This window comes from Halichoerus grypus, chromosome 2 (genome assembly GCF_964656455.1).
Source record: "Halichoerus grypus chromosome 2, mHalGry1.hap1.1, whole genome shotgun sequence".
In the NCBI taxonomy this organism is placed as follows: domain Eukaryota; kingdom Metazoa; phylum Chordata; class Mammalia; order Carnivora; family Phocidae; genus Halichoerus; species Halichoerus grypus.
In genome coordinates this window covers 165,679,625-165,697,712 of record NC_135713.1, presented here as the reverse complement: position 1 = coordinate 165,697,712, position 18,088 = coordinate 165,679,625, and the positions used below count along the sequence as shown (strand labels likewise).

General features: G+C 56.0%; 1 protein-coding gene across 5 annotated transcripts; it reads right to left on the bottom strand.

The window, feature by feature from the left end:
* Positions 1 to 1,344: 1,344 nt before the first annotated feature.
* On the bottom strand, positions 1,345 to 17,391 carry LOC118549268 (trafficking regulator of GLUT4 1). Of its 5 annotated transcripts, none has more exons than XM_078068096.1 (3): positions 16,563 to 17,380; positions 5,316 to 5,448; positions 1,345 to 3,904 (listed from the first exon to the last, which is right to left on the bottom strand). In XM_078068096.1, the coding sequence occupies exons 1-3, from the start codon at positions 16,947 to 16,949 to the stop codon at positions 3,813 to 3,815; spliced, it is 612 nt and encodes a 203-aa protein (XP_077924222.1). In that variant the 5' UTR covers positions 16,950 to 17,380; the 3' UTR covers positions 1,345 to 3,812. The 5 variants fall into 5 exon arrangements, with proteins under 5 accessions (XP_077924222.1, XP_077924224.1, XP_077924225.1 ...); XM_078068098.1 differs by having other exon boundaries at positions 3,843 to 5,102; positions 16,563 to 17,386; XM_078068099.1 differs by having other exon boundaries at positions 3,843 to 3,995; positions 16,563 to 17,384.
* Positions 17,392 to 18,088: the final 697 nt, after the last annotated feature.

Below are 18,088 nucleotides of genomic sequence, written 5' to 3'. Positions count from 1 at the left end.
CAAGGTCTGGTGTGTAGTAGGTGCTTAATGCAGAGGCAGCTGGAAGCTGAGTGAGGTAGAAGGCCCGCAGTGACCACCGGGCTGAGTGCAAACAGGCTCAGGAAGCGACCCACCTAGAAATGGCCATAGGCCCTAACTGACCAAGTACAACCAGGTGCAGTTCCTAAGATTACCAAAAAGGAGAAAATTCCACATGTTCCCATGCTCCCTCACTCCGCCCTGTAACTGTGGCCCCCTCACCACCACCTCATCCCAGAGTCTCTCCCTCACTGTCATGCCCGCTACCCCCTCATGGTGTATTCCATAAACTTCCATCTCCTGTGTCCTGCCTTGGGTGAATCCTTTCAGCACCTGCGCCGCCAGCCCCCATCCCCACATTTGGTGGCCCCCCCATCCGATCAGAGCACCCCACACTTAGTATAAGTTCGTGGAAGGACAGAGGGCAGCCCAGCCCAGGGTCCTTCGGGGGACCTCCCTCCCACTCCCAGGCAAAGGCTGCTTCTCCCTTCTTGGCTCTCCCAGTAAGTACCCCCTGAAGCACCTCACACTGCCCTGGGTCTGAGCTGTGTCACTCCCGAGTTCCCGTGTTGAAATCCTCCCCCTTGAGCTGATGGTATTAGGAGGTAGGGCCTTTGGGAGGTGCCTAGGTCAAGAGGGTTCTGGGATTAGTGCCCTTATAAAAGAAACCCCAGAGGGGGAGGGGGAGGAAAAGAGGGGGAGGGGGAGGAAAAGAAGAGGAGGGGGGTCACTCTGCCCACACTCACCTCCCCGCTTGGCCTGGCCTCCTGCAGCCTGGGAGGTGGATCCCCACCCCCGCCCCGCCCTGGCGATTTGCCTTCCTTCCACAAGGCTTTCCTTTCTGCGTAGCAAAGCATGGGGGCAAGAAGCCAACTTCGGGGTCAGCCCCAGAGATAGGGTCGGTTCACCAACATTTATTCAGTACTCCCGTGTGCCAGGCGCGGTGTGACCTGGGACAAATCCCTGAACATCTCTGAGCCTCCATTGACCAGTCTGACCCCGGGGCTCACACCCGTGTGTGTGAAATGCCCAGGATGTGCCAGGCTGTGAGCAGGTATCGGGTTCCCGCTCTCTTCTTTCCGAGCCCTAGGTCTTTGTCCAGATGCAGAAAGGACCCCAGAGGGAAGGTGGGTCTGGCATTCTTCACTGGAGAAACTGAGGCCTGGGGAGGACAAACTTGCCCAGGGGAACACCTCGAGCGTGCCCAGGCTTCCCACTGCCCAGCTCCCGGCCCCAACCCTGGAACCAACAGGCTGAGTGCATTCCCCCCGCCCCCCTTTGTTGGGGACCCCTGGACCCCAGCAGCACAAAGACACAGACCCATGGTGCACGTGCACTTTCAGCTTTATTTCTTTCCATGCCAAGCAATACAGAGGAGCCAACTGGAGAGTGTGGTGCTGGGTGGCGGCGGGGTGGGGCGGGGGTGGGGTGGGATGGGGGAGTAGTTCTCGCTGCTTCCCCTGGACACGGGAGAGGCTGTGTCAGCGCCCCAAGCTGGAGGACCGCTGGGTTCAGGCAGCCAGCGGCGGGACCCATGATGGAGCTGGGAGCAGGGGGTGAGGCCTTGGGGTGCCAGGCTGCCTGTGGGTGGAGGCAGCAGGGGAGTCAGGGGACCCTCCCTCCCAGTCGGATCTCTGCAGGGTTCCTGGTCCTCAGGCTTGTGCTCCTCCTGCCAGGGGGATCAGGCTCCTTCCACAACCCTCAGCGCCTCTGAGCTCCGTCCTTGGTACAACTAGAAGTTTCCCAAGTTGTCCTCACCTACATCGATGGGTGTCCCAGCTGTCCTGTGGCTGTCCGCCAGCAGCTTCCCTCTTTCTCTACTGTTCTGGGCTTTGAGTGTGAACGAGCGTGTGTCGGTGCGGGTGTGAAATGCGGGCGTGACTGCGGGGGCCCGGGGCAGGTTGGGGTGTGTATGCTGGTCACAGTGCGCACAGAGTCCACAGAGCCCCACCCTGGCCATCGTTTTCCCTACAAGACCATGCCTAAACCGGCTGGTTACTTTCCCTCTTCTCCCTGGGGTGCTGAGGCTGGGGCCCCCGGGGCTGCCAGGAGACCACCAGCTCATGAGCCACCAGTTCCGTAGACCTCATGACTCACCTCCTGGCCTGAGCTGCCTTCACAAGTGACGCAAATCCTCTGGGCTCACTCCCTCCCTCCCCCAACAGAGGCATCTCTATTGTGGCCTCAAAGGTCTTGTAAAGCAAAGCCAGCCCCTCCTTTAGGGTCCGGAGAGGTTGGAGTCTGCTCCCCAGGTGGGGGAACTGACGCAGGAACGCAGGCCCCAGAGGGACCCACCCAGGGCCCCTGGGCCCTACACCCCTCTCCTGCCACGAACGCCCTCCTAGAAGGCTCAGAGCTGCACCTGGGACACCTCCTGGTAGACAGAGCCTCTGTGCTAACAGACTCCCTCCCAGGAGTCTCTGAGGAGCGTCGGGGAGACAGGCAGGGGCCCTGAATGGGTGTCCGGGGAAACAGTCTTTGCCAGCCTGGGGCTAGTCTGGCTGCCGCTGGGAACATGCCCTCCCAGCAAGGGCAGTAACCCTGGCTGCTGGGCAGGGCCTCCCAGAGCGGGAAAGCCTAGAGCTTTCCTGTCTGAGGGTCTGGGAGCTGAAGCCAGCGAGGTAGGTGAGCAAAAGAGAGGCCCCTGTGGGCAGGGCCTGCGCCAGCGGAAGTCTGGGGAGAATCCCAGGGCCAGAAACCAGGCAGGAGGTCAAAGGACCCTGCTCAGTCTTTTCAGGTGTCCCATTAGGTCCTGAGACAGAGGCCACAGTGTCGCCCCCCCGCCTCCAGGCATGTGAGTGTATTCCCAAGCCCAGGGCCTCCCACTCCCCCAAAGACTGGCCCCTTCAGCCACGCTCTTCCCTCTGTCTTAGAACTCTCTAGACCAAATCAACAATAAACCTTCAGAAAAACCCTCTGGCCCACCCCCCTGCTTACAGCCTGAGAGCTCATGGAAGTCCTCCCCCCAGAGGTGGTCCCAAAACCCCCTGCAGGGAAAGCTTTTGCAGTGTGTGGATGGCCAGGGACACAGGGTAAGTAAGGCACAGAGCATCAGGTGCTGCTAGGCTGGGAGCCGGAGTCCAAGCCCCACCTGAGCCACTCTGCACGGGGCCCCAAGTGTGCAGCCTAGACCATCAGGGAGGCCATGGCTGGAGGCGAGCTCAGGCCCAGGCTGATCCTGACTGGCTGAGCAGGGCTGGGGTCAGGCCCCAGGCGACAGCACAGGGAGGGGAGGGAGCGAGAGGTAGGCTGGGTCATCCTGGGAAACACGCTGGGACCAGAGTTCTCAGCAGAGAGGCTCCTGAGACTGAAAAGCTGGAGAAGTCTGTGGGTCGTGTCTTCACCAACATACCTCTTGGTGCCTCCACCTGTCATGCATGTGGCTGTCACCTCTCTCCAGCTGCTCATCTTGGGTGCCCAAGGGGATCCCAGAGCGGACGCCGGGCGGCAGATGGGCCCCTGAGCTGCGATCGCAGCAAGCACGTGGCACAAAGCATGCAAATAGTCTTTTTTACACCCCACCCCACCCCACCCAAGAAAAATACAAAAGAGAAAGTCCCACGTCTTGGCTCCCGGTCCTCAGACACGCAGGGAGTGTGCTGCTTCTCTCCTGCCACCGTCCAGTCCCTCTCGTCTCCGTCTCATCCGCGGGGCTGGTTCCTCCTCAAATAGGCAGTATGTGCTGTGTGGTGGATCCCAGCAAACAGTGGGGATGAGTAACCAGCCAGCGCATGGAGGCCAAATACCGGGCAGCGTCCATGAGATTAAACCCCATCCATCATTCTTCGCGCTTTTCACATCTGAGGTGGGCTGACAGTGGGGAGACCTGGGGGCTTCCCTCCAAGTTCGTGCTTTGGGGGCGCAGGGACGTCACCGTCCTGTCCTCCTGTGGGAGGGGGGAGCAGCGTGAGAGTGGAGGCCTCCAGGGGGCCAGCCTCCGCCTGCGCAGCGCCCTGGCCTGTTTTATTTCTTCTGCACTGTAAAGGGAACAGTCACGGCAGAACAGAGCTCGTTTGGAGGATTTGGGGTTTTGTTTCCAGGCAGGAAATGGCACCAGGGTCGTCTGATTGGGGTCTCTCGGTGGAAATGAGCTCCCACCTGCGACAAGGCATGGGTTCACGGCGCCACGCGACCCCCAAACAGAGAACCATCGAGGCCTGAATTTTTTAAACAATTCCCTTTGCCAATTTGAGTTCAGTAGTGGTCATTTGCCGTCGACAGTTATGGTGAGCGTGACAAGGGGCGGGGGGCAGAGGGGACTGAGGCACATAGAGGGTGCTCCCGAGCTAATGCCCATGCAGGCGGGCCCCTGCCCCACAGAGAGCACGGAACGCACTTCATTTCCGACACTTGCACAGTGGGGGCCGTGGATTTTGAAGCCGGGCGGCCTGATTACACACCTGAGCTCGTCTTCCCTCTCCAAAGTGGCCAAGGTTGCCCATGACCCCACCGCTGAATCCCAGGCTTTCTGCCCCAGGTTGAACCCCCATGTTCTATAGCTCAGTGCCTCCTTTAAGGCCCGGGCCTGGAATCGTATTGAAATGCAGATTCTGATTCAGTGGCTCTGGGCCGGGGCCTGAGACTCTGCATTTCTGACAAATTCCTGGTGTCATCAGCCACTGGAGTAGTGAAGTCTAGGGGAAAAGCTTAGACTGACCAGTGCAAGAGTCAGAGAGGCTTGGGGGGGCTTCGCAAGGCGGGTACGTGCAGGTAGGGAAATGGACAAAGCGCCCCACAGAGCCCAGACACGCGGAGCTGCGCCGGCTGTTGAGCAGCTGAGAGTCACCCTTGAAAATGGTGCCCCTGCGGGGTTCACTTCCCTGGGCCAGCTCTGGGGCTCACAAGAGTTACTGCCAGACTTCCACCACGTGCGTTGGTTATGTCTGGTCTGTGCTGGCCGTCCCAACAGGAGTGCTTGCAGGGCAGGCCCACCATTCACCAAGTGGCATCACAACCATGATCTTCGGTGACGCTCACAAAACTCAGCCAGACACGACACTGGCCCAGGCCGCAAGGCTCTCAGAGCGGAGACCGGAGCTGGCCACCTCTGCTTCCCAGGCCCCCGGCTCTTCCCACACCCTTTCCTAATGATCCGGGCATAAGGCAAGGCAGAAGCCAGTCCCACTCGACTGGGCCCTGCCGGGGATGGGGTCGCTTCTCAGAGAGGATCAGCCCGTGTCCCCCACAGGCTCTTACCCCATTCCCACCGCCCCCTCCCCAGGGAGCTGAGCTGCACCCTTCCGTGGTCCTCACCCCAAGCAAGCTGGCTCGCTCAGCTCCATGTGGCTGGGCCTCACCTGCGAAATTGACGGTCACGGCCACAACGATGATGATGATCCCCATGATGATGAAGGTGATGCTGAGCAGCCGGGCCAGGCGGCCCAGCCTCCGGGCCCCGTCCAGGTCCCCTTGCTGCACACTACTTCGGGACTGCAGAGAGACGGTGGCAGAGACCTCGGGAAGGCTGTTCCCAGCAGACCTGTGGGGGGCCCCCTGCCTGGGCCTCCCGAACCCACCCAGCCCCCACCACAGCCCACATTGCAGCACCCACCTTGGTGACGGGAAGCAGGCTTCTCCTGCAGAACTGGCCTGGATTCCCACACCCCTTGTGGGAACCCCCAACCGAGCCTGCCCCTCGCTGGAAGCAGAACCGAGCAATGCAGGGCACTTCCTCTCAGGACGGTGATGAGGCAGGTGGCAGGTGGAGACTGAGGGTGCGGGAGGATGGGTCGGGGCCAGGTCATGCTGAGCTGGCAGGAGCAGATAAGCCAGGCCTCCCTGGACCCCTGCCCAAGGCTCACTGCTACGGCCACACTAAGACGGCCCCTTGGCTTTTTCTGTGGCCTGAGGTGCCTGCCTCTTTTCCTCTGTGACCCCTCTTCCACAACAGGAAAAAAGTATAATTGATCCTACCTTCTCTCATTTCCCACCCAGGAACCACATCCCTATTCAAACAAGCCGACTTCCCAAATCACATCAGAAAGGCAGGCATCTTGGGCTTGAACTAGAGAGGCTGGGGTGTGTGGGGAGCCTCGCCGGGCTTCACAGGGGCCCATTTGATACTTTACTCTTTCTCAGTGAGCTCGGGTTTTCTCAGCCTTATTTAATTTGGTGAAAGCAGGTGGGTGAGTGTGGGGATGACCAGAAAGGATCTTGGGAGGTCCTGGAGTGGCTCGATAGGAGGTGTGTCCCAAGCATGTCCATGGAGTGTGCCACACCCCTGCCCGGGATGGTTCAGGAGTCAACCTGCTGGCCGGGGCTGGCCTGTGACCTCCAGACTCCTTCAGCTCTGGAACTCTCTGATGCTTCCTGGACTTCTAGAACAGCTACAGGCAGGAGTCCCCTAAAGGTGTGACTGCTTTCAAGGTCTAAGGCCACTTATTTGGTTATTTTATTTTCCAATTATTGGAGGCTCCTGAGTTCAGCATGGAAATGTAGTTGAGTCCCTTGATGATGGTGGTGGTGGTGGTGGTGATGATTTATTGAACACTTACTTTGTGCCGGACAGCTTGCTAAGGACAGTACCTGAATGATCTCTTTGAGTGATCTCACAATCCTGTGCGGTTGGCAGTGTTGTCCACTTTTAAAGAAGCTGAAGTTCAGGGAGGATACTTTTGCCTCTCTGTTCTCTTCATGAGGGCGCCACCCTCCCCCAGGTCCTGTCCTTTTCTCCCTGCAGAAACCTAACCAACCCCCTACCCCACCTCATGGCTCCCTATTCAAGCTCCTCCCAGGACAGAGCCACCTCCTGCCAGTGTTTGATGCCATCAGATTTGCTTTGCCTCAGATCTGCTCCTGGCCTTGTGCTCCTCGCCCACTTGCCCCATTACTGGTCACAGCCTGGAGTCCTCCCATTCGGTCACAATGCCTGTCCCATGCTGCCCGACCAGTAAGTTTCCTCTCCTGGTCAATTCCATTGCAGTCCTCCCCGGCTGCCTTGCACCTGCCCTGGGTCCGTGCCACATCTCACTCAAGCCAGCACAACGGCCTCCTGAAGACCCAGCCCCCAGCTCTATGCTCTTCCTCTCCAGGCCACTCCCCACACCACCATTCCCCTCCACAGAGATTGATGCCGGGCCCTGTGCTAGGCCCCTGGCATGCGGTTGTGGGGCAGGATCAGAGAGGAGGTGGAGAGTCGGGAGCTGATGCTCGAGTTTAAGGAGATGATGGTGGCTTAGCCAGTGATCCTGCCCAGCATCTTCCATGGCCCCCCACTGTCCCCAGAACAAAGTCTGAACCCAGGTTAGCTTTGCCCTTCCAGATTTTATCCTTTACTCTTCTCTTCCACAACCTCTGGGCCCAGCCAGTCTGAACTCCTCTAGGGTCTGAACACCTGCCAGTGCAACTCTCCTGCCCGCCTTCCCGCTCCCCCTCAACCATCTATGACATCCTCTCCATCCTTTGAGGACTGCCTCCAACGTCACCCCCTCTGGGAAGCCCACCAAGACTCCTCCACCTCCACCAGCATAATAATAATAATAATCCTTAACCTTATTTAAACATCTACCTTGGACCAGGAACTGTGTTAAACCTTGCCATCCAGCAGAGCATTAGAGCATCCTAACACTCCTATGAGTTAGGGAGTGTTCTTAGGCCATTTTATAAATGAGAGGCTGGAGCACAGAGCATCATGTAGGTGTGAGAGAAGCAACTGGAGAAGGGAAGAAAGGCCAGGTCAGGAAGGGCGCTGTCTATCACAAAATGGAATCTGGATTTTGTCTTGTAGGCATTGTTGGGGGTGGCGTGCTACAACTGGGTGAGACAAATAGAGGATTTCATCAAAACAGGAAAGAAAAAGATTCAGTCAGAGGAAGAAGCTGAAAAGACCAAGAAGTGATTGGTGCCCCAATGTCCCAGGGCAGCGGAGAGAGAGATCTGAACTTGAGCACAGGGATGAACTACAGGCAGCAGAGGAGAGAGCTGCCGTCCTTGGAGACTGGACAAATGTGGGTACAGGTCTCACACCTCAACAGGTCTGCAGGCAGGTCTGGGCAGAAAGTTGTGAGTGTCCATGCCTCTGGACCTCAGGGTGCCCAATGACAGTGGACGAGTGTCATCCATTGAGAGATTAAAGAGAAGGTGGGTCTCTGGCTTGAGGAGGGGCATGGGCAGGGACTCAGGCAACAGCCCATCCTGAGACTCACAGGCACACCTGGACCTGGCAAGGACTCGACCGGGAGCAGGTGTAGCTGGGCAGCCCGGAAGGGAGCACAGGTTTTGGAGCCAGACCTCTTGGGGGCCTGTCCCCACCCTCCACAGCTGTCCCAGCTGCATGACCCCAGGTGAGAGGCTTCTTCTCTGTCTCTCCTCATCCTCAAATACAATCAGGTATGAGTTCCTGACCTTTCTAATGTCCCTCAGATCTGTCTGTACCTTTCCAGCCAACTCCACTGCCCTAGCCCACTCCCATGATAGATTTCATCTAGAGACTACACCAGCCTCCTCCTCACTAGTCTCTCTGCTCCAGCCTTGCCCCCAGCCGACCTGTTCTCAACAGCCAAGGTCAGGTCTTTAAGCCATAAGCCTGGTCATATGACACCCCATAAAATGGATACATTTTTAAAATTAATTTTTTCTGTTTCTTTTTTTAATTTTTAAAAAAAAATTTAAGTAGGCTCCATGCCCAATATGGAGCTTGAACTCATGACCCTGAGATTAAGATTAAGGTCGCATTCTCAACCAACTGAGCCAGCCACATGCCCCGAAAGGGACACATTTTTATGCCTCAGTGCTTTTTCGTGGACTGCTCTCTCTGCTGGAATGCCTTTCCTCATTACCGTGTTGCTACCTCCGTAGCTCTTCTCACCCTTCAAGAGTCACCTCCAGTAAAACTTCCCTTGGTGCCCACAAGCAATTAATCAGCCCCTCCTTGGGGCTCCCGTAGCATCTTAAACCATGCTCTTTTCCTCCCTTCCCACTTTGTGTCATTAGTTCTTGTGTCAGTCTCTTGCCCTAGACTTGAAGACAGGGACCGCACAGCCTCAAGCTTGGTGTCCCTCTTATGTAACCTAGGGACTGGCCCTAAGAAGTGTTCAGTAAGTATTTGAGGAAGTAAAGAATGAAAGAAGAGAAAAAGAATGAGAGGAGAGTCTGTTTTCTAACCACTGAACTTAGCCAGTGGAATGCTCCAAGTTAATAGAAGATTCATGAATGAAATAAAGGCAATGGGTCCCACAGGAAAGATATCTGTTATCTGGGTTTGGGCCCCACCCACTAACCCATGCCACCTCCGGCTCTCTGCATGGCCAGCCCAGGTCACTGAACGAAGGACTTCAACACCAAGGCAACACCTTCCTCTTGGGAGGAAGCGGAGGCAACATACAGAAAAGCTTCAGGAATTTCCAGGAAGTTCTGCGTTAGAAATTCTGGGGCTACCTTGAATCATTACCAAGAGACTCATTCTCGGATGTGAGGGCGATCTGGCTGCGACATCTGTCACCCCATTGATCGCCAGGGTTGATTCGGCTGATCTGGCTGGCTAGGCGGGTGTCCCCTTCCTCCCTCACCGCTCCATGTGCGTCCCTCCCGAAGCTGCGTGCTCGGTCGAAGAGGACGACCTTCCCCGATAGAGGAGGACCGTTCTTCGGTCAAGGGTATACGAGTAGCTGCGCTCCCCTGCTAGAACCTCCAAACAAGCTCTCAAGGACCAAGAGACTCATTCTCAGCTGTAAGCATGGCATGCGGTGGAGGGCCACAGGGCTGGAGATGAGTCCTGCTCCTCACTTGCCAGAGAAATCATTGTGCATTGGGCAGGACATTGGTTCAGGACCGTGGAGAGAGGTGCACGTGTCATTGCTTGGGTATGAGAGGTGGGGAGGGGAAGCAAGAGAGGGAGAGATGAATTTTTCAGTCATCTAAACCCAATCCCTCTTCTTTATCCACAGAGCCATGAGCCTATGCATCCCAGTCATGCATGTTCCTTTGAGCCTGAGAGACAGCGTTGAGGGAGATGCACTGGGAAAGACCGAATGAGCAGGGCAGACCTGACTGCACCTGCTTTGTTGGATCATACACTTTATCTGTCATACGCCGTCCAATGTAAACCTCACAACCCTTCTTTAAGTCTTAGTTTTCTGATCTGTAAAATGAAGTCAATAGCTGCCTTGAAGAGTAGAGCCCTACTTTTACATATAGAAGTTGCTTGCCACCAGCTGGCACTCGTTTCTGAAGTCCCCGCATTAGTTTCCAAGTGAAAAACCCATCCCTGGACCTCAGGGATGGAAGAAGACCCTTCATTACTTTTTATGAGTAAATTACCAGCTGCATTTCAAACCCCACTTAGTGGCATCCTCTTCCCTTTATACAAAATGGCTCAAGTTGAAGACACAATGATAATTGCAGTGATGGTTGTAATGACTGTGAATTAATAGATCATTTGTGATTGCAATGGTTGTGGGAATGGTAAGGGAGAAAATGAATTCGGGTTAATAGGTCAGTGAAGAAAGGCACTGAAAAGAGTCTGAGAGCTGGTAGGGGGTGGGGAGGGAAGTGGATGGGGTAAGGAAGGTGCTGGAGAGAGCTGCCAGGGGATGAAACCAGCCAGGGGAGGGTGGTAACAGAACTTATCAGGAAAGAGTTTCTTCCCCCCATGAGGCTCTGGTCAAGCCCTAGCAGATCTGTGGAGAACTGAAAAGATGTGATCAGCTGCTCGATGATCAGCTATTTGTCCTTCCACAGAGATCAAGCAAATCCGGGCAGGTCAAAGCCAAGGGATGTGCCTCCCCATGCCCCCTTCACGTCCCTCTCTCTACAACAATGCAATTCTTTCTGGAATGCCCTGATTACAGGGTTAACTTCAGTTGCTGGAGAGTGGAGAGGCATGGGCGGGCGTGGTCCTGGGGAAGGAGTCAGGGCAGCTGCCATGTGGTGGGTGGGAGTGGGAGTGGTTGGGGATGCTTAGGACCTGGAGATAGCAACTGTTTGCCAACCCATTCAGAAGTATGTCAATATTCTCAGCCACATGTCTGGGTGCCAGCCAATCATCAGTGCTGGCTGGGTGGGGCTCAGTGCTCCCGCTGGGTGAATGCATAAATGCATGAAAGGGAGCCTGCAGCAGGTCAGTTAAATAACCAGGTCATCCAGAATGCCTGAGAAAGGAGGTGTTGAGCCACTCTGGACCTCTTTCACACTCCTGCATGGGGTAGGAGGAAAGACAGAGAAGGGGCTGCTCAGAGGCTTCCACCAAAACCACAGACAGGGCTGCCCCTCCCCCTGCAATAGTGTCACGAGGGCTGACACTCCAGTCTCCCCCAAATTGGCTAAAGTCAGAATTGCTTGTCCACTGGGGATCTGCTCTTTCCTCTGACATTACAGTGTTTCATTTAGCGTTAATGATAACAGTAACCACTGCCATTTTCTATGTGGCAGGCTCTGTGCTAGGTGTTTTCACACATATTAACCCAGTTAATCCTCCGGACAGATTTATGGGGTTGACGGTCTTATTACACCTATTTTATAGATGAGAGAACTGAGGCTATAGAAGGCGGTTGAGGGATTTGGACATGGTCTCATGGCCTGGGAAGCACACCCAGGTCTATCTTTTTTTTCTTTTTTTTTTTTTTTTTTTTAAAGATTTTATTTATTTATTAGAGAGAGAATGAGAGACAGCACGAGAGGGAAGAGGGTCAGAGGGAGAAGCAGACCCCCCGCCGAGCAGGGAGCCCGATGCGGGACTCGATCCCAGGACTCCAGGATCACGACCTGAGCCGAAGGCAGTCGCCCAACCAACTGAGCCACCCAGGCGCCCACACCCAGGTCTATCTGATGCTGGTTTAAGCACTGTTGTCAGCTGAAGGCCTGGGGTCCAGCTCCCCTTGTGGACAGGAGACCTTGCTGGCATTGAGGAACATGGCCTTTTCTCAGCCTGACCCAGGAGTAGAATGGATGAAGCCAGGTGCCCTGGCCACCTCGGGAGGCTCAAGGGAGGCTGCGGTGCTGAGCAGGGCTGGGTCTGGATACCTGGGATCCCAGCCCCTCGGGTTGAGCTCCTGTCACAGCAGGCCCCTGTCTGAGTCACAGTGGGAAGGACGCTGCTGGTCCATTAGTCTCCCACCGGTGGAGTCAATAGGGGTGGGGAAGGACAGCGGGTGGGAGGGGGGAGAGTGGAGAGAAAGAGGGAAGAAAGGGGATTCTTCCCTCCCTGAACAAATGCCCCAAAGGTTTGGCTTTCCTGGGAGGGACACACCATCCTTGTCCCCAGAGGTAGATGCAGGGCGGGGTCATGGAGACAACACTAGATTCAGCATCCGGCTGACATGCCTCTTACCAGTTGTGTGACCATGGGCAAGGCACTGCTCAAGTTGCCTCATGTGTTAAATGAGAATAATTAGCCCTTAACACAGGGCTTCCTCAGGCTCCTTCTTCCTGGCTTCTCATGGTTCTCTTTGGAAATTCATTTCCACAGCTATACTCACCCTCGCCACCACCCCACACGGCCCCTCTGCTGAAATCTCAGCCCCTGGTGTCTCTCTCACGCCTCTCTCACACGGCATCTGTCCTTCGACGTCTTTGAGCCTCAACCTGTGACCCCTCCCTCTCCTCCAAGGTCATCACAATCTTCCCAGCCTCACTCCCTCCCAGTCCAGCCTGATCCCTGAGTGTGCCACCTCTGCCCCCCTCACCAGCATCATTCTGTGCCACTGGGTCTGCCCTCATGGCAACTCTGCCATCCCCAGCCTCGGGTGGGCCCAATGTCCCATCTGTGACTCCATACCTATAGCTGGAGAAAAAATGCACCACCACGCAGACTGATAACAACTCAGACCCATGGTCTCCAGCCTCAGCAGAGCCCTCAGGCCATTGACCTCTCTGTTCCTTGTCACCTCTCCTCTCCCCTGTCACCAGGCCCTTCTTTCTCAGCAAATGGCCTTGCCCTCCACATCCCTGCTGGCATGGAGCCCATACAGCATGAGCCAACTCCTTTTCCTTTGAGTATTTTTATCTGCTTCTGCCCTCATGGCCTTTCCTGCAGGCTCCCGGGGACGGGGTCCTTCTTCGGGATCCCATCTCTTCATGAAACTCATCAGTCACCTCTCTCCTTTTTGCCTAACCCTGTCCATCACCAGGGTAACCGGGGGTCGGTAAATGGCCCAGCCAGTGGACACTCCCATCTTTATTGGACCTGACCTCTGCACTGCATTTGACCATCCCTCCTCCTTTCAAACTCACTCCTCCCTGGGCGTCTCCCCCTCTCTTCTATTTAGCCTCCCACCCCCCCAAAATATTCTTTTCAAAACTCCTTCCTGGGGCGCCTGGGTGGCTCAGTTGTTAAGCATCTGCCTTCGGCTCAAGTCATGATCCTTGCTCGGCGGGAAGCCTGCTTCTCCCTCTCCCACTCCCCCTGCTTGTGTTCCTGCTCTGGCTATCTCTCTCTCTCTCTGTCAAATTAATAAATAAAATCTTAAAAAAAAAAAAAAAACCTCTTTCCTGTCCACTTCCTTCTGCCCACCCCTTAAATGCCGCAGTCCCCAGCGCTGTCTTAGAGACAGCTCTATCTTGGAGTTGGATAATCAGGAGTGTGAAGAAAGTGCTGTTATTTTCTCTTCAACAATTCTCTCATCGGTGCCCTCCTTCCTAAGCCACTGCTTGGTCCATGCCTTCATCAGCCCACCTGGACTGTCTCAAAAGCCTACTATGGGGTCTCCCTACTCCCAGTCCTGCCAGGTCAGCTCATTTCCCACAGTGCAGTTGGGTGTTGGTTTTAAAATTTGAACAGACCACATCATGTCTCTGCTTAAAATTTTTCAAGGGCTCCTCAGAGCCACTGGGATAAAACTTAAATTCCTAGAGCGGGTCCCTGCCCACCTCCTTCCATCACCATAACCTTGCATCCTTTGGCCATGTCAAACAGACCATGTCATCCATCCTCCCAAATGCCTAGCATGGCGCCTCATTGGTAAAAGAGGCATATTCATTCAAGGGGGACCTAATCATTCTCTACCATTTAGTTGCCTCCAAACAAGCAACTTGCCAGTCAAGTGAATGATTCACTGAGTAAATAAATAAATGTTCTGTGTTAACAACTCTTAGGTTTCCAGAAACCCTATCTGCCCCTTGCCAGGGCCTTGGTCCAGACCTCTTCATCTCTCACCTAGTGTTCCTGCAAAGGTTCCTTCTCCCAACTGCCAGGCTCAGAGAGCCTCCTTCCACCCCTCCTCTTACCCTGCACCAACCTGCTCCACCAAAATGGAAACCTGACCACACCTTTCTTTGTCTCCGGGCCCTGTGATGTAAATGCCGGGTGAAGCTTGCTGCTGGTCCCAAAGGACAACACGCTGTATGATTCCACCGGTATGAACTGTCCAGAAGAGGCAAATCCATAGAGACAGAAAGATTACTGGTTTGTTAGGTCTGAGAGGGATCAAGGGAGAGATGGGGTGATAAAAAAAAAAAAAGGATGGGCTTTTCTGGAGATGAGGAAAATGTTCTACAACTGACTATGGTTATGGTTGCATGGATCTGTGAAGATACTAAAAATCTTTGAATTGTACACTTTGAACAGGTGAATTGTATGATATGTGTATTATATGTCAAAGCTCTAAGAAAACCCCAAAAAACTCATGATGGCTTCCCACCCCCGGCCAGGGAGACACTCAGGTCCCACTCAATTATTGCTAAGGTGTAAGAGCACTTGCTCTTCAGCCCTTCGTGCAGCTCATCTCACTTCACCCCCACACAGCTCTCTAATGTAGGTGTTATGTGACACCCATTTTGCAGATGGGAATACTGAGAAGAGAGATTTCAGCGACTTGCCCAAGGCCCCACGATATGCTGAGGTTTTGTCTAGCATGAGCACTTCTTGCAATGGGTTATAGGATCTGTTTACAAGTTTTTCCCCACCGGACTGGAGGCTCCTGGGAACTGGTGATGGGGTCTGGCTTTGGCTTAGCACCGGATTCCCTGCCCCTGACCCAGTGGCCTCTGGAACTGACTCGGGAACCTGAGAAGGCTGTAGAAATGCCCTGGGGGTGGGCTCAGTGGTCTCACAGTCTTGGATGCAGGCGCCTTTGACAAAGGCAGCGTCTACCCAGCCTGCACCCTGCCGCCCCCACAAGGAGATGGATTCCAGCAACTGTTCTCTCCTGGCCCCTCTGTGGCTTCCCTCCCTGAAGCCTGTCTCCCCTCCTGGGGCTTCTCCCTGTAACCAAGAGGTTGGCCCTGCCCAGAACTCCCGGCTGCACCCCTGGGACCTGGTTCTGCCCCCAGCCACCCCCAAGTACAGCAGGCCGCACAGGAAACTCCTCAAAGACACGCCCCCCACCCCCGGCCCCTGCTCAGCCCTTGCTCTTGTGCCCATGCCAAGTCTCAGGAATGCCACCGGGGTCCCCTGATGTCCTGGCAGGGGGAGCTAGATTTGATGGGGGGTCAGGGAAGGCATCCCTGGCTGGACACTGGGCCTTCGTGAAGTGGAAGGAGGTGTTTGAGGAGACAGGGGCTTTCTCAGAGGACAGCCCGGGGGCAGCAGGAGTGACCAGCTCCTGAGGACTCGGTGATAGATGACTCAGCAGGGGAGTCACTCCAGAGGGAAGCAGACAGCATCTCCCCACCCTGTCCCCCAGCCCTGACCAGCCTGGGGCTGGGGGTTTACTATTCCCACTTTCTATTTACCTTCTGGAAGCCATTGCCTGCCCGGTCTCTCCCTCTCACCACCCCCCCCGCCTCCCTCTTCTTCCTGGACCTCGAAAGTCACTTGCCAACATCTATGGACATTTCTGTGGATCTTGTATAAGTAGTTCTATCCAAATGGCTTGATTTGGGGACAACCTAAGACTGTTTACTAGGAAGCCTACAGGACAAGTGTGTGAGAAGAAAAGACTAGCCCACATGCTCCTCCTTGGCAGGGCCAGCCATGTCCTCTGACACACATTTTTCACCCACGGCCCAGACCTCCCTACCCTAAAAACAGACTAAAGACAGATGCTGAAATCAGTGTGACACCAAGTCCAGAGGGCCCCAGCAAAAACAGCCTCCCCTCCCCAAAGGGGCAGCCTCGGGGGAGCCAGGCCCCAGGGCCCCCGGCGCATGGCAGGGAAGCCACGACCGACTCTTGGAAACCAGAGTTGGCAAAGGCCATCGGAATACCCAGGGGGCCCGGGGTGAGGGGTGGGGTCGGCTGGATCCCCTCCCGAGAACTCGGGGTCCTGAGCCCCCACGCTGGACAAACCTCTACTGACGCACAGCCCTGCTCAGGATGACTCCTCAGGACACCCCCCTGCAGAAGGCAAGCCCCCCAACTTGCCTGCCTTCCTGCAGTGTAGAGTTTGGCTCCAGGTGGCTCCCTGGGTCCCCTCCCCAGCAGGGATGTGTGCAAAGTCGAGCTGTGACACCGAAGAGCAGAGAAGAGGGAAGACCGCAAACAGAAGGTCTCCTGGCCCTGGCCCCCTCTCCAACGGGGGCAGTAGGCCCGGTGAGAAAGGGAGTCTGCCCCAGCCCCCAGCCCCGAGCCCCGAGCCCCCAGCTCTCTCTTCCTCGTGCCCTGAGCAGAGGATCTGGCGTCTGCCCGGGGAACACACCTGCTGAGCCCTGGAACAGAGAGCAGCACTTACCATGATGGAAAAGATGAGGGGGATGAGGTTGAGGGGCCACACGGGGCAGAAGCAGGAGGCGATGGCAAGGATGAGGTAATCTTTGGGGACTTCTTGGTCCTGGGCAGAGGACGCAGTGGCAATGGAGGACGCCCGCCTAGAGCTGGCCCGAGAGGCCGACCAGGGGAGCATGGCGTCCTGGCGCCCCTCGGATACCACCTTGAAGGGCAGGCCGTGGCCATTCTGCTCCAGGTCCAGGGCCCTCGAGAGGGACTTGGACAGCTTCAGTGGCTTGTCATCCTTGCCTTCCACCTTCGTGAGGAGCATCTCCATCTCCGGCAGGTCCAGGGGTAAGGCGGTGCCTGGCTCTTGGGCTGAGGGAAACTGAGGCTGCAACGGGTTGGCCATGTTGGCTTGGGCCTTGGGTTGCTCCAGCTTCAGGCTGAGATGATCGGCTCCAGAGAGAGCTCAGCACACCATTCCTCTGCCCAGACTGGGGGCCGACAGGCCAGGGGCAGAAGCGTCCCCCAGGGGAGCAAGGGCTACCCGGGAGCTGGCCAGGGTCGGCTTCTCCGGACCAGCTGAGTTCGGAGGCTGAGGCAGGCCCGATGCCCCCGCGGAGCTTCGGGAAGCTGGAGCCTTCAGCTCTGTTCAAGTTTGAGGCCAACTTTGCTGGTGCTGCTGACAGCAGAGATGGGCGGGGAAGTAACAGAAAGCAGCTCCAAGAGCAGAGCGAAGACGCTCCTCTCCCGGGTGAGGCTTAGGCTAAGTCAGAGAGAGAGAGAGTACACCACACAGCCTCCCTCCCCCCACCCTCCTCAGAGATGCTTTTCCTTTTCAATTCCCCACTCCCCTGAGAACTGCCGAGCAGCGAGCAGCGTAGTGCCTGGGCCCCAGCCCAGCCCAGCCCAGCCCAGCCCAGAGGGACTTGGGTGGGCCTCTCATTTCCACTGCAGCCACAGAAGTTGCCTCTCTGGTCTGGGGGCTCCGGATGGGGGAAACAGACACAGTCGGTCACAGAGGGGTGTGTTTTCACCTGTCCTGGGCAACGGAGTCCTCTGCTTCTCTGCCCCTGGAGCAGGTCACACTTCCTCTTATCTCTGCCTTTCCTCCTCTCTGTCAGGGAACGCTGAGCCCTGGACCTACCCTAGGGCATCCCACCTCGACCCTGACCTCCAGCCCCCAGAGGTGTTCTGGCCACAGCCTGGCTCCTGGCTCCAGGAGGAGAGGGGGACTAAGCACCACCGGAGGATCCTGCCTCAATGGGTCTCTGAGCACCTCACCACGGGGTGTTAGAGAGGAAGTGTGAGCTCCATCTCATGCCTATCAGAGCTTTTCTGGGGTGTTTTTATTAATTTTTTTTAAAGATTGTATTTATTTATTTGAGAGAGAGAGCATGAGCAGGGGGAGGGACAGAGGGAGAAGCAGACTCCCCACTGAGCAGGGAGCCCGATGCGGGGCTCAATCCCAGGACCCTGGGATCATGGCTTGAGCCGAAGGCAGACGCTTAACCCACTGAGCCACCCAGGCGCCCCAGGGGTGCTTTT

Bases quoted from the DNA above. Each gene is read 5' to 3' on its own strand.
- LOC118549268 (XM_078068096.1), bottom strand. From the start codon at position 16,949: ATGGCCAACCCGTTGCAGCCTCAGTTTCCCTCAGCCCAAGAGCCAGGC. The intron at 5,449-16,562 runs GTAAGTGCTGCT...GTCTCTCTGCAG, and splicing joins CCCTCATCTTTTCCATCATG to TCCCGAAGTAGTGTGCAGCA. The intron at 3,905-5,315 runs GTGAGGCCCAGC...CCCCTCCCACAG, and splicing joins CGTGACCGTCAATTTCGCAG to GAGGACAGGACGGTGACGTC.